This window comes from Aethalodelphis obliquidens, unplaced genomic scaffold (genome assembly GCF_003676395.1).
Source record: "Aethalodelphis obliquidens isolate GAN/ISIS:26980383/991018 unplaced genomic scaffold, ASM367639v1 scaffold9, whole genome shotgun sequence".
Classification (NCBI taxonomy): Eukaryota; Metazoa; Chordata; class Mammalia; order Artiodactyla; family Delphinidae; genus Aethalodelphis; species Aethalodelphis obliquidens.
Window position 1 is genome coordinate 17,603,527 of NW_020837953.1, and position 14,330 is coordinate 17,617,856.

General features: G+C 54.2%; 2 protein-coding genes across 8 annotated transcripts; one reads left to right on the forward strand and one right to left on the reverse strand.

Moving 5' to 3' along the window:
• The first annotated feature begins 2,081 nt into the window (after positions 1-2,081).
• Positions 2,082-6,952, forward strand: ELOVL1 (ELOVL fatty acid elongase 1). Of its 6 annotated transcripts, XM_027108851.1 has the most exons (9): positions 2,123-2,233; positions 2,959-3,049; positions 4,753-4,812; positions 5,000-5,190; positions 5,368-5,448; positions 5,574-5,630; positions 5,720-5,825; positions 5,908-6,044; positions 6,221-6,952. In XM_027108851.1, the coding sequence occupies exons 3-9, from the start codon at positions 4,767-4,769 to the stop codon at positions 6,440-6,442; spliced, it is 840 nt and encodes a 279-aa protein (XP_026964652.1). In that variant the 5' UTR covers positions 2,123-2,233; positions 2,959-3,049; positions 4,753-4,766; the 3' UTR covers positions 6,443-6,952. The 6 variants fall into 6 exon arrangements, with proteins under 6 accessions (XP_026964651.1, XP_026964652.1, XP_026964656.1 ...); XM_027108850.1 differs by lacking the exon at positions 2,959-3,049 and having other exon boundaries at positions 2,082-2,233; XM_027108855.1 differs by lacking the exons at positions 2,123-2,233; positions 2,959-3,049 and adding an exon at positions 3,084-3,595.
• A 169-nt stretch (positions 6,953-7,121) lies between these two features.
• On the reverse strand, positions 7,122-11,268 carry CDC20 (cell division cycle 20). Of its 2 annotated transcripts, none has more exons than XM_027108848.1 (11): positions 11,077-11,268; positions 10,731-10,919; positions 10,468-10,616; positions 10,284-10,380; positions 9,973-10,101; positions 9,676-9,872; positions 9,461-9,555; positions 9,083-9,311; positions 8,801-8,926; positions 7,759-7,876; positions 7,122-7,391 (listed from the first exon to the last, which is right to left on the reverse strand). In XM_027108848.1, exons 2-11 carry the CDS (start codon positions 10,909-10,911, stop codon positions 7,213-7,215), a joined length of 1,500 nt encoding a protein of 499 aa, XP_026964649.1. In that variant the 5' UTR covers positions 10,912-10,919; positions 11,077-11,268; the 3' UTR covers positions 7,122-7,212. The 2 variants fall into 2 exon arrangements, with proteins under 2 accessions (XP_026964649.1, XP_026964650.1); XM_027108849.1 differs by having other exon boundaries at positions 11,047-11,268.
• Positions 11,269-14,330: the final 3,062 nt, after the last annotated feature.

Consider the following 14,330-nt stretch of genomic DNA (forward strand, 5'->3'; position numbering starts at 1 on the left):
TATGAATGTACATACAAGTATATACCTTCTTGCTCCCCCCCTTGTCTATGACATGTCAAGATAGAAGCAGTGCTGAGCACTTTACCTGGGTCATCTCCTTTAATCTTCACAACGATCATATGAGACAGGTACTGTTGTTCACATTTTATGGAGGTTCAGCCACTTACATTAAGTCATATAGGTACTAACTGGAAGATTTAAATTCAGGCCTTTGGAGTTAGGTGTGACCCCCAAAGCCACTGAAGTATACCGAACACAGTAAATATTTATTGACTCAACAGATAGTGCCACCCCAAGGGAAGTAGAAAGTCTTTTGAATTCTTAATGTTTTCCCCACTTGACTCTGGGTCCCTTGACCTCTCTTCCACTTCACACATTTCTCATTCACTCTAATATTCCACAAACATTGTGGAGGGTCAAGTGAGTCTGACATTAGGCCAGATGCTAGAGGTACAGAGACAACTAAAACATAGTGAGGGGGCATGCAGGTAATTGCATTGCAGGGAGATTGTGGAAGCGAACGCAGGGACTGATTTATTGCCTGGGAGAGCGGCTTGTAGCTTGTATTGAGTTAGGAAACAAGGCTTGGAGGGGTGGGGGGATATGAAAGACGCTGATATCCTTGGGGAACAGTTGAAGCATAGGACGTGGCCCAGGAGAATAGCACTGGTAGAATGGGAGGCTGAGGGCCAGATCAGGTAGCCCGTCGTGTACCATGCTAAGAAGTTTGAGCCTTTTGAATAGTTGAATTCTTTTGCCATTTCCTTTCAAGCATAGGTACTAATGGGCTAGATCATAGCTGTACTTTGGCTCTGACCTCTTAACTCTAAGACTAAACTTCCACATAGCTAGATCCCACCACCGAGGAATACATTGTTTCTTCCAAACCACCACCTCCTCTGAATTCCACGTGTACATCATACAATCCTGTATGCAGTTATTAGCACTGTTTCAGGAGCTGCTGGAGATACAGATTTCATTTTGCAGAAACCTAGTCCTCACCCCCAGTAGTTTAGTCTAGTTGGTGAGTGTGTGGATGAGGAAAGGGAGAGCGCACAGAGCCAGACCACACAGCTAAGTGTACAGAGAGGGTCCAGCTGTCTTGGGGAAATCTCCAGTGTCTGCTTCTCCAATCCCGTCAGTTTCCAAACCTTCTTAGGTCAGGGTGCTCTCTCACCTGGTCTCCCCGCCAGTACCCTCATCTCACTGGATGCCAGAGCAAAGTGATCGGGCTGGGCAGTAAACCCCATGCAGGGACGGCACCTGCCTTGTTCATTGGTGTGCCAGCAGCACTTAACCCCGTACGTGGTCGATAAATATGTGATGAATATTTAACAATACAGGTCTGATTGTAGGCTCCTCAAAACTCTTCAGTTTCTCCTCTGCTTCCAGAAGAAACCAAACTGCTCCATTTGGCCTTCAAGACCACTACAGCCACAGCTGGCTTCACTTCCCTCTTTTTCCTTTTACTACCTTGAAGGCCAGCGTAGCCAGTGATTCACTAACTGTTGCTGCCCCAGGCTACTTGTATTCTCCCACCTCCAGTCCACACAATCCTTTCAGCAACTCCTAACGCTAGGCTCATCCAAGTTTATGGGCTGGTAGGGAAGGCTTCCCCGCGCAGCCTCTCCCTCGGGCTGAGACCTCCCCGCTGCCCCAGTCCGCTCTCCGCACACACACAGGCTGCCTGCAGCCCACCCCTCCGGTCCCACCCTCTAGAGAGGGAGCTCTTTGCGGGGAGGGCTGACCCTGGAACTTTTCCCAGGGTCCCAGGCCGGGTGGACCGGCCACTAAAGAAGCTGTGTTGGTCTTGTTGGTGGATAAACCCCCAGAGGGCTCAGAATGAGGCCACGCGCAGGCTGAACGTCAGGAAGGCGCAGGGTGCAACTGGGGCGGGCCGGGGCTCAGCCGCGCGAGCTGACGGAGATGGGAGGCGATGCGGCGGGAAGGGGTAGGGAGCAGGGGCTGGGCGTGCTTCCTGCCCGGGGCCCGGCGGCCCGCCCCCGCCCCCGCCCCCACCCCGCGGGCCCAGCAGAGACGGGGCTGGCCGGCCCCTCCTGCCTCAGCCCGCGGCCCAATCAGCGGGCGCCCCCCACCCGGCCCGCCCCCTCCCCCTCTGGTGACAGAAAGTCGGCCCAGCAGATGAGGAAGTGGCAGGCAGCCTGGCCCTGGGGACACCTCTCCGGCCCTGCTCCTTCCGAGCCCTCCACGACTGCCCGCCTGGCCCCCACTGGTGAGTCGGGACCTCCCAGGGCGGGCTCGCCACGTGCCCAGGCCCCTGCCCCGCTGGGCCGCCCGGCCTGCCCTGCCCTGCCCAGGCTGTGGGCGAGGCCGTTCCTGGGGAGGGTGGGTGGGAGGTCCCAGCTCTCCGGGGCTGGGCCTCCCCAGCAGCCTCCCTCCCGCCAGGCCCCCATTTGCTTGAACCTGGGCCTTCCTCTACCACCTCCTTCTCTTGCCCCTCTCCCCCTCTTACTCCTTCCAACCCTTGGCGCCCTTGTGCACCGCCACCGCCCCCTTCCTTTGCCTGTCTGCCTTTCCCTTTCATCCATCTGAAAGGAAGGAAGGACCAGACTGAGTTCCCCCACTGGGGACACACCCAGATTCAGCTCAAACTTGGGGAGAGGTCCTTCCAGAAGCCTCGAGCCACCCCAGGCCTCCAGGGTGCATGCGTGTGTAGGCTGGGGGGAGGTGAACTTGGGGATGGTGGCTGAGAGAGCCTGGGAGATAACAAGCTGGCAAGCTCACATGGGTCGGGAGGACCTGTGTGTTACATCACGTGCCTCTGGGTAGGCCCTACCCCAGAATAAGCAGCCAACAAAAGTCTGATTGTGAATGAATGAATGAATGAATGAAGAATGGTGACTGCCATCCGTGAAAAGAGAGCTGTGGGTGTGCCTGACCCAGGACAGGTATACGTCTGCACACAGTGTGGGTGATGTTGGGCTCGTTCACCTGCAGGTGGGCTGTGTGAGTTTATGTATGTGACCACATTCATCTGAGACTCAGACGTGTGAGGAAACCTGCGTTTGAGCACAAGCACTTGCACATGGTAATGCGGGTCCTGTGAAAGAGTGTGTGTGCGTTTGGGTGTGTTTGCCAGTGTGAACATAGCTAGGAGCAGGCCTGAGTGTTAGAGACCATGCATGTCAAAGTCCATGAAGAGTTGTCCGGGTGGTCAGAGTGTCAGAGGAGGGCACTTGCAGCCTGCAGGAGCCAGGTGGGCTCTGCGTGCACGTGCTATAGCCACTGGCGAGTTGTCGTTGGTGGCGGGGAGCTGTGACAGGGGCTCTGTGTATGGGAGGACTTGGAGCCTGACCTTGATGGGGCAGTTGTGGGTCGGCATGGAAGTTGGGGGAGCGTCTGTGACATGTGTGTGTGAGGGGCGCGTGTGCAGCCTCCGTAGCTGTGTCAGAAGGTGTGTTCTTCACTTAGTACCTGCACAGGTGCTTCTCTGGGTAGAGGGAGCCTGGCCGACCAGAGTGCAGGCAGCTCGCAGAGCATCTGCTGTCCTGGCTGTTCGGGGAACGCCTTGCCCCTCTGGGACTGCCTCGAGTCCCAGGCTGTCCTCCGCCTGGGCCAAGGCTTTTGTGTCCCGGTGAGCCCTCCCCCGACATTCCTTCAGGCTCTGAGGGGAAGAGAGCCTAGCCCATTATGACCCCCTACTTGAGGGAGGGGAAGATTCCTGAGACCTCCCCTACTCCCCACCTCCTCACATGCCACTCCCTGCCCCTCCCTGGGAGAGAAGGGTGATGGTACCCATTCTGAAGCAGGACAAACTGAGAATTTATGGCTAATTTAGGAGGGGATGCTGGGTGTGGGTTTTCAGCAGTTCTCTTTGGGCCAAGGCTAGGCCTGGGGCTGGCGTCCTGGGAGGTTTCTAGCCAAAACCTAGAACCTTAGCTCATCTGACTGGTCTGGGGTGGGCGGGTGGTGAGTCCTGGGCTTTACTTGGCTTTCTCAATCCTGGTGGGTCCCCCAGGTACTGAACTGTGGCCTGGACCCACCCTCCACCCCATGTGCAGTACAGCGGGGCAGGCAGAGGGCGGGGCTGCTGCCAGATCTAGTCAGACAGGTGGAGCCGCCAGGGCAGGAGCCTCAAAGAGCCAGGCTCCTGGAGAGGGAGGGTGAGAGGAGAGCTCCGGAGACGAGAGGAGAGGCTGGAGGTGAGAGCCAAGGAGGGCAGAGGAGAGCCCGAGGGGGTGACTCAGCAGGGGAGAGGACAGGAGGGACCATCCCGGGAGATGTGCATCCTGAAATGGGGCAGGAGAAGTTGAAGGGGAGGACCCCTGGAGAGAAGGAAGACCCCAGGGCTGGAGAGGTGAGGGACTGGCAAGGAAGGGAGAGGAGGTTCGTTCTGGAGGTGAGTTCCCTGTTGTTAGGAAGTAAGACTCTCTGGAAAGAGACCAGAAATTGAGAGTCCTCTTGTGGAAGAAGGGAGGGGAGGTCACAAAGTAAAAATCTCTGGAGAGGAGCAGAGGGTGAGGAGAGGAGAGGAAGGTGTGGAGAGGAAGGGCGGAAGAGCCCTTCCCAGGCAGGCAGGGTATGCGGGAAGCAGATCCCGCCCCCCACCCCGAGCGGCCTTCTCCTCACCCTAGTCCCCAGCAATTCCTTCCTCTCACTGCTCTGTCCTTTCTGCAGTGAGGTGTTGGGAGTTGTCGCGTCTGGTCTGTGTCCTGTCTGTGGGTCAGGGGTGAAATTGGGGCGTGGGGGGAACACAGTCGGCCCTGACACCCATCCTCCCTACCTCGCCAGAGTCCTTAGCCAGGATGGAGGCTGTTGTGAACTTGTACCAGGAGATGATGAAGCATGCAGGTGAGATGCTGTCCTCCAACCCTTTCTCCCTCCCACCCTGGGATCCCTGGATCTAGGGCTGTCTCCTAATGGTGGAGAGTCCCTTCAAATCCCTTGACCCTTTGTGACCTGACCTCATGTCTGCACACCTGGTGGGGACCCTTTGGACTCTGTGACCCTTCCTGACTCCTTTGACCCTTATTCACAGATCCCCGGATCCAGGGCTACCCTCTGATGGGGTCCCCCCTGCTAATGACCTCTATCCTCCTGACCTACGTGTACTTCGTTCTTTCACTTGGGCCTCGCATCATGGCCAATCGGAAGCCCTTCCAGCTCCGCAGCTTCATGGTTGTCTACAACTTCTCACTGGTGGCATTTTCCCTCTACATCGTCTATGAGGTGGGCCCCCAGGATGCCTAGGCTTTAATTCCTGCCGGCAGGATAAGGGGCAGGCCCTAGGGCCAGAGCATGGCATCTCCTTTCCAGAGAGGCTCAGCTCTATTTCTCCGTCTAGAGAACAGAAGAGACTTGGGGGAGGGAGGGAAGTCTGGCGGTCTAATCCACACCCCTTCATAGTTCCTGATGTCTGGCTGGCTGAGTACCTACACCTGGCGCTGCGACCCAGTGGACTTTTCCAACAACCCGGAGGCGCTGAGGGTAAGTGGGGACGGAGGCCAGGTCCTTAGCAACCTGGGGATAGGAGCAGTTTGGATGTGCCCTGTGCTCATGAGCCAGTTTAGAGAGGCTCTTGGCGGTCCTAAGGCTGCCCTGACTTCTTACAGATGGTTCGAGTGGCCTGGCTCTTCCTGTTCTCCAAGTTCATTGAGCTGATGGACACGGTGAGTAGTTACGTGAGATTCGAGAACTTATGGGGAGAAAGGAGTGAGACGCCCTGGCTCTGAAACCCCTTACCCCACTCTTCTCTCAGGTGATCTTTATTCTCCGGAAGAAAGATGGACAGGTGACCTTCCTACATGTCTTCCACCACTCAGTGCTTCCCTGGAGCTGGTGGTGGGGGGTAAAATTTGCTCCAGGTGAGTGGTGAAGACCACGGGGGAGGAGGGACAGGCACTGGGCACCAGAGGCCCAACTCAGGTCCTGATTGTCCATGCACAGGAGGAATGGGCTCTTTCCACGCCATGATCAACTCCTCTGTGCACGTCATCATGTACCTGTACTATGGATTGTCTGCCCTCGGCCCTGTGGCTCAGCCCTACCTTTGGTGGAAAAAGCACATGACAGCTGTCCAGCTGGTGAGGGGCCTGAGCCTGACCTACAACCACCCCCTCAACATTCTGGTCTGCATCCTGCCTTTAGCCAGCCTACTTCACCTTTGACCCCAGCCCTCCCTACTCGGCATTCTGTTTTTCTACCCCCTCTCCCTCCGGTCCTCTCACTGTGCCCTTTGACCCTTGCCTTTCTGTCCTAGATCCAGTTTGTCCTGGTCTCGCTGCACATCTCCCAGTACTACTTCATGCCCAGCTGTAACTACCAGTATCCAATCATCATCCACCTCATCTGGATGTACGGCACCATCTTCTTCTTGCTCTTCTCCAATTTCTGGTATCAGTCTTACACCAAAGGCAAGCGGCTGCCCCGTGTACTTCAGCAAAATGGAGCTCCAGGTACTGCCAAAGTCAAGGCTAACTGAGAAACATGGCCTAGCTAGGCGCCCACCTAAGTGCCTCAGGACTGCACCTCGGGCAGCATCTGTCATTGTCCTCCCCAGCTACACCTGTGACCAGGGCTTATGTGGTCAGGACTGAGCAGGTGACAGGTCCTCTGCTCCCCACAGCTGGTACACAGGGACCACTGCTTCCATTCCTCCTCTTCTGGCCAGCCCCAGGGACAAGGCCTCGTTGCCCCCTGCCACTCCAGAGCCAGGGGCCGAAAGGGCTGGACACTTATTTCCCCCTCCCTGCCTTACACGTGGGAGAGGAGCACTCAGGGCTGGCCCCCACCAGGGTCGTGTGGCCTTTTTCCTCACACTGAAGAGGTCAGCAATAATCTGTCACTGTGGACCCAGGCTCCCTCCTTCTCCACCCCACACTGAAGTAGGAGCTTCTTGGCCAAAGGTCAGGGTGGTGGGGGCCTGGGAATACAGCCTGTGGAGGCTGCTCACTCCTTTATGTCTTCATTAAAAGTGACAGAGGAAACCACTGAGGCTGTGTGTGTACATGTGTGAATGGAGGAGGTGGGTACAAAGCCTGCCAGCCTGTCTGCAGACAGGAGGGATGGTCAAGGTGCCCACAGGATGGATGTTTCTAGCTCTCTGATCACAGTAGAGAGGAGCCCCGGGGAAGGCTGCTGGAACAGAGGTCATGCCAGGCGAAGAGGGAGACGTGACTTTATTAGAAAAGTAAAAAAAAAAAAAAAAAAAAAAAAAAAAAAAAAACGCAAAAAACTGAGCCGAGCTGGTCCTTAACGGATGCCTTGGTGGATGAGGCTGCTTTTGGCTGCGCTGGCCTTCTCCCGCTCCCGCCGCCGGGCAGCGTCCAGCTCAAAGCAGCGCCACAGCCGCAGGGTCTCATCTGCTGCTGCTGATGCCACTGTAGCCCCATCTGGGCTCATGGTCAGACTAAGGACCCGGGCTGTGTGACCTGGGGCATGAGGAGGGAGAAAGTGAGAGCAGTGCAAATGAAGGTAGATGCCTACAGCCTTCCAATTCTGAGAGCTTGTTTAGAACAGTCTGAGATAATTAACAATTCACACACTATAAAGTTCATCCTTTTAAAGTGTACAGTTCATTGGTTCCTAGTATATTCAGAGTTGTGCAACCATCACAACAGTAATTCCAGAATGTTTTCATCACTCCATAAAGAAAGTCCTCATTACCCTCTCCCCTCAGCCTCTAGCAACCATTAATCTGTTTTCTCCCTCTCTGCATTTGCCTCTTCTGGACATTTCATATAAATAGTCATACAATACGTGCCCTTTTGTTTCTGGTTTCTGTCACTTAGCACCTACCTTTCAGCTCAGCCACCTTGGCCATGGTTGGGTACTTCCAAATAACCAGCTGGTTCTGGGCAAAGCCATGGCCTGAGATGAGCTCCTTGTAGTGGGGAGACCAGAGGATGGAGCACACCTGTGGAGAGGGACTGGCATGGGCATGACGTACATAGAGCCAACACTACTCAAATCAGAACCAAGTCCACCGTGGTGTTAGCCACCCTACCAGGTGCTACGGACTCAGACTTGAATGACTGTAGTCCTTACAAAAGCCTTTTGAGAGTTATAACTGTTATTCACTTTACAGATCAGGAATCAAGCAGAAGGAAGTTCAGCGAGTTGCTTAAGATCACATGCAAGTTAAGTTAGTAGGAGGCAGAGGCAGAATTTGAACCTGAGCCCAAGGTTAGAATGAAGGCTGCATGTGCTGGGCAAGGGGGTGGCAAGAGGAAGCTGCAGTGCTTGCAGGGAGACACACCAGCAAGGGCCTCAAATATCATTCTGAAGCATTTGGATTATATACTGTAGGTGATAGGGAGCCCTTGCAGGGTTTAAAGAGGACAGAAACAGACCACCCAGACCAGTGTAGAGGACAGACTGGAAGAGATATGAAAAGACCAGTGCTGTGAGCCTCCACTGGGGAGAAGGATGAGGCTGAGGGGAGGGGACACGTGTAAATGATATTCTGAGGTAAAACTGAGACGTCTTGGTGACTAGGTGGGGAGGATGAAAGATTCTAGGCTTTTCAGATTTCTGAGTGGTGTCCCTTACAACAACATAGGAGGATGAGGAATGCATTTCAGGGAGCCAAGGAGAAGTGACAAGTTTAATTTGGGACATATTAGGGTGGCGCCACCTATAGCACGTGGCGTTAGAGACAAGCTCTCTGTGGACTGTTGGAAATGTGGGTCTGGAGCTCATGAGTGAGAGCTGAGTTAGAAGTTTGGAAACCATCAGGGTATAGCATCGGTGAAGCCACTGGAGGGGACATGGTTGCCCAGAAGGCTATATAGAATTAAGAACGCATCTGGGAGTGAGAGGCTGGAATAAGGAAGACTACCTGGGAATGGGCATCCACAGCACTCAGACAGGCCCCAGAGCAGACGTTCCAGATACGAATGTGTCGATCACTTGTGCCCCCTCCAGTTGCCAGGACATTGGGCTGCCAGGGACACCAAGCTACAGCCTAGGTGTGATAAAAAGTTGGGGTCAGCAGGTACTAGAGCTAGACACAGAGCTATAGGGCTCACAGATTAACCCAGTCCAATGCCACCATCCCATGTCCCCAGAGGTTCCGAGTGAGAGTCTGCAGAGGCCCAGCCCAGCCCAGCCCCACTCTCACCTTGACAGCCCCTTGATGCTGGGTGAATGTCTGCAGAGGAACCCAGCCACCTTCTCCAGGAGCACTAGGCCACACGTTGACCAAGTTATCGTTGCCGCCACTGGCTAAATGTCGTCCATCTGGGGCCCAGCGCAGCCCACACACTTCCTGGCTGTGGCCACTCAATGTGGCCACATGGTGTTCTGCTACCCTAACATCATGGTGGTGGATGTGGCCAGAGCGTGAGCCACTGCAGGAGGGAAGAAGGGAATCAGGTCCTATAGCAGTGCCAAACGCTACCAGCAGGCCAGAGCTGCTTCAGTTCAGAGGTGTACAGTCCGGGGAGAGGGGGCCAAAATCATAGACTGATTTTGTAACAGACTAGCAAAAACCACTAACCTGGACAGGATATAGCTATTCCAACAGAGGGAGCCCACTCGGGCAGAATGACTGGTCATGTTTCGAAGCCGTTTCTGCTGTTGCACATCCCATAGCTACAGAGAGAGAAGACCATGAAGATCAGGACTTGGCATTAACATCCTCCTGCTGGGCAAGACCCCTGGGGGGTCTTGTTCTGGGGAACAATAGAGCTGCAGCACAGGGACAAGTCTCACCTGCACCTCAGCACTGCTGGTGCCCACAGCCAGGTAGTTGCCCTCTTTGATCCAGGCCACAGAAGATATATAGTCCCCAGGCTGCTCCAATTGGAGCAGCTGCAGGATGTCACCAGAGCTAGCACTCCACAAGTACACACTGTTGTCCAAAGCCACAGCCAGTACATTCCCAGAGCTCCAATCCACAAGGTTCAGGTCTGCCAGAGGGGGAAGGGAAGAGCATGAGCTTTCTAGTTTGCCTAGTCCCTCTCTCTCCCTTTTTCTCCATCCACCGGTCAGGGAGAAGGCTGCACTTACAGTAGTCATTCCGGATTTCAGGGGCGTCCAGGATCCGGTCTGGCAGGGAAGGAATGTAACGGCAGGTCTTCCTGCTGGAGCTGGGCGTGGCCTTCTGGCTATAGAGTACTTTCAGTCTGTTCTGGTAACCTGTAGCAACGCAGTAGGTCTAGACACTGGGAGAATTGACACCTCCCCCTGCCCCTAACCAGGAAGGCCAGAGAAGCACCTTCACTCCCCTCAGTCTTAGGTGGGAAGAGCCATCTCATCTATCCCGAGCCCTGGGGATGGAATGACACCTCCCTCCAAGAGCTGAAAACTTCAGGTCTTACCCTCTGGGGCATTTTGTGGTTTTCCACTGAGCCGAAGGATCTTGGCTTCCTCCACATCAAAACCGTTCAGGTTCAAAGCCCATGCTTTCTGATGTTCCTGGCACGTAAGCGTGGTGGTGAGGTGGTGGTATCATCCAGATTATACAGATCGGTTTCCTGCCTTAAGTCCCCCTGGGACACATACCTTCTTGGTGGGCGTCTGACTGTCTTCGGGCTGGTTCTCCTTGCTCAGGAGGAAGCTAGCGACCTCCATCTGGGAAGCACTGCGATGGGGGATATAGCGGTCACCGCCAGGTTTGCTGGGAGTGGTCTGATTCTTGGAGCTCGATTTGCCTGGGGCAGGGAGAGGGAAGGCAGACTGTCACAACAGGCTCCCATGGGAGCAGTCGTGAAGGCTGTTCTCAGCCCTTCCCTCTTCCTGACCGCGTCCCGCCGCACCCTACTGACCGGGAGTTCGGCCCGGGGTCCTGCCGGCACTGTGGGATCGGTTGGCTGCCCGCATAGGCGAGGGGGCCGGCCCCGCGGCTTCCTTCGCCTTGCGCTGCCAGCGCGCAGGGGGTGCATTGGGGATGGGTGTATCCAGCTGCAGCAGCGAGTGCAGGTCACTCTCGAACACGAACTGGGCCATGGGAGTGTCTGGAGGGGGAGGGTTACCCGCTGAGCCCCGGAGGAAGGAAGGCGACCGTGCTCTGGGACAGCCGACCACACAGGGCCACCCCCGGCCGCAGCCCCCCCAGCCCGGCACCCCCGGCCGCGGCCTCACCCCGGTTCGCTCGGCCCAGCCGCCTCTCACCGTCAGCTCAAAGCAGACTCCGATTCCAGACCGGCCTTAGCAGTGCGGATTTACGCTTCTTAAACTCTCCGCTCCGAGCACTCATTGGCTCCTTCAAAACCCAACCGTCGCAACTGTCGCCCTTGCCCATTGGCCTCCACGGCACAGGGGGCGGGTCTTCCGGGGCAAGTCGCAGATCTCACGGGAGTCCAGCAGTGGAGCGGGGTTTGAAGGCTGGGAGAGAGGCAAAGGCAGGGCCTGCGCCACCAGGTGTCGGAAAGCGGGGCTGGGCTGGGCGGGGCGGGGCGGGGCGCGTCGCGTCGCGTCGCGTCTGGGGGCGGGGCCTGAGCTGCGTGCATTCCCCAGTCGCTTCCATTCATTCCTCAGCCTCCTCGCACCCGCCCTTCACGCTTAACTCTGCTTGTGGATCGTGTTTATGATACAAAGTGCAGGACTCGGCGTAATGACCTAAAGCACTTGAGCCTTTTTAGAGGAGGTTACATGCAGTGGCTGGCCGGCCAGCCGGCCCGCGGGCAGGGAGGCGGGGGCAGGAGTTGATTGAGCAGCTTAGAAGCAGAAAGAAGGCGGGAGCGTCCACTGTTAGCTTAGTGCCTGCGGAAACACTGATAGGAAAGAAGGTGCTCATTTGTTTGTTTTTAAAAACTGTTTTGTTTGTTGTTGTTTTACAAACAAGGAAAATGAGGCTGAAAGAGGGGTGAATTCCTTATGGTCAAGAAAAAAGATCAGGATTCAGGATTCAGATCTGCCTATCTGGGAGATAAGATTGGATTGCCCTGCGAGGGAAACAGGGGCTCACCCCCATGGGGCTTTAGAGATGTCAGGAATTTTAGAGATCCGCTAGTCTAATCTGCACATGGTGCACCCTCCGCATCCCAGCAACATACCCATATTTTACAGGTGAAGAAACCGCGGCCCAAGAAAGGATTTGCCCGAGGTCCCATGTTGTTAGGAGTCCAGGCCTGACTCCCATTCAATCCGTGCTCTAATAATGACTTCAGTGAATTGTATGATATGCTTAGAGGTGAAGCAACAATAATAAAAATAATCATGGGTACCATTTACTGGCCATCTGCTAACTGCGGTATTTAAACAGTTTACATACATTACTGCGTTTAATCCTTAATCCCATAAAGCAGATGCTTTATTCCCTTTTTACAAAAAAAGAAACCTGGTCAGGGAAAGGTTTGAAACTTGCCCAAAGGCCATAGTAATTAGTGGAGCCAAACTATCTAACGAATCTCAGCAATCTAACCATATGCTACACTGCCCCAGTGAGAGGCTAGAAAAAATCGCGTTTTCAATCATTAGCCTAAGATCAACTCTGATGATGACAGAGAAAATTTGGGGGCCTTTAACCCAAATGATATTGTTATTATTTTTAATTTTGAAGCATTCATGCTGTCTCTTTCCAATTACTTTGGAAAACAAGGAGTTAGATAACCTGGGGTTGGAAATGGGGAGTCCCTGAACCCCAGAGGACATAGAAAGGTCAGGCTGCTCAGGGCCTTCAATGTTAAGCTAAGGAATTTGGACTTTATCTGCCAGGCATTGTGGAGTCAGTGAGAGTTTCTGTGCAGGTAAGGGCCAAACAAAACATTTCTGAGGGCAGAACATAGCGAGCAATTTGCAGCTTCTGGTGTAAGGGTCACTGTAGAGGAAAAGAACAACAGGGTAAATGAGAGTACAACTTCAGGGAATTTGAACATTTAAAAATAAAGGAATGAAAGAAGCCAGTGGAGATTATAACTGACATGGACCTTGAAGTTGGAGGGATTCTAATATGATACAAAATGGTCAAATAGAGTGATGACAGAAAAGGTCAGAGTTGGCTATTGGGAAACAAATCTTCGGTGACCTTGGAGAGAAAGGGATCAGGTGAGGCGGTGCTTGGGTTCTGTTTGGAAGGGGTTGCAGAAAGAAGGGTGGGGAGAATGTGGAGGCAGCAAGCATGGGCTACTTGTATAAGAAATTTGGGAGTGAAAAAGAGGGTAGTGCATGGGAGCTGGAGGGAATGCCAGCATCAAGATGCCTATGCATCTTTGAAGGTGAAGAGCCAGAGGAGATGGAAGAGGGTAGAACAAGCACCTTGCCCAGGAAGAAAGGGGATAGAAAACACAGGCAGCTTTTTCAGTCTAGGGGAGAAAGATCAATTCCTCTTAGGCTGGAGGGAAGGAGAACAAGGCTTTAGAGATAGATAATTAGAGGCTGAGGAGCTGCTTGGATTGGGGAACTCCCACCGGAAGGACCTGAATGTAGGGAAGCAGAGGACATGGAGGGAATAAAATATAGGTGATATTCAGTGGGTGGAACAGACCAGTTGGGTTAAAAATAAAGATAACCCTGTAGGGACTCCCCTGGTGGCTCAGTGGTTAAGAATCCGCCTGCCAATGCAGAGGACACGGGTTTGATCCTTGGTCCGGGAAGATCCCACATGCCCGCAAAGCAACAAAGCCCGTGCGTCACAACTACTGAGCCTGCACTCTAGAGTGCGTGAGCCACAACTACTGAGCCCGCGTGCCACATCTACTGAAGCCCACACGCCTAGAGCCTGTGCTCCGCAATAAGAAGCCCACGCACGCACTGCAACGAAGAGTAGCCCCCCGCTCACCACAACTAGAGAAAGCTCGCACTCAGCAACGAAGATCCAATGCAGCCAAAAATTAATTTAAAAATTAATTAAAAAAAAAAGATAACCCTGGGCTTCCCTGGTGGCGCAGTGGTTGAGAGTCCGCCTGCCGCTGCAGGGGACGTGGGTTTGTGCCCCGGTCCGGGAAGATCCCACATGCCGGTCCGGGAAGATCCCACATGCCGAGGAGCGGCTGCGCCCGTGAGCCATGGCCGCTGAGCCTGCGCGTCCGGAGCCTGTGCTCCGCGACGGGAGAGGCCACAACAGTGAGAGGCCTGCGAACCGCAAAAAAAAAAAAAAAAAAAAAGATAACCCTGTAAACACTGACTATTTACTATATGCATGGCATTGTGTTAACACCGTTAATCCTCACACGGGGAAATAGTAGAAGAGAACGAGATCAGTTCTGAAGGGTCAAGCTAAAGATTTAGAGGTAAGGAGTGAGCAAGGAGTGAGATGAACAGGAAGATCAATCTGGAGGCAACATACAGGTTGGACTTAGGGGGAGAGACTGGAGGCAGAGATATTAGGTAGAGGCTGTAGTGATAGCTCAGTGGAGATGGAGAAGAGGAGGCCGGATTTAGGAAGTATAAGGGGTCAGGACATGATGGCTGAGTCGGTGGAAAGG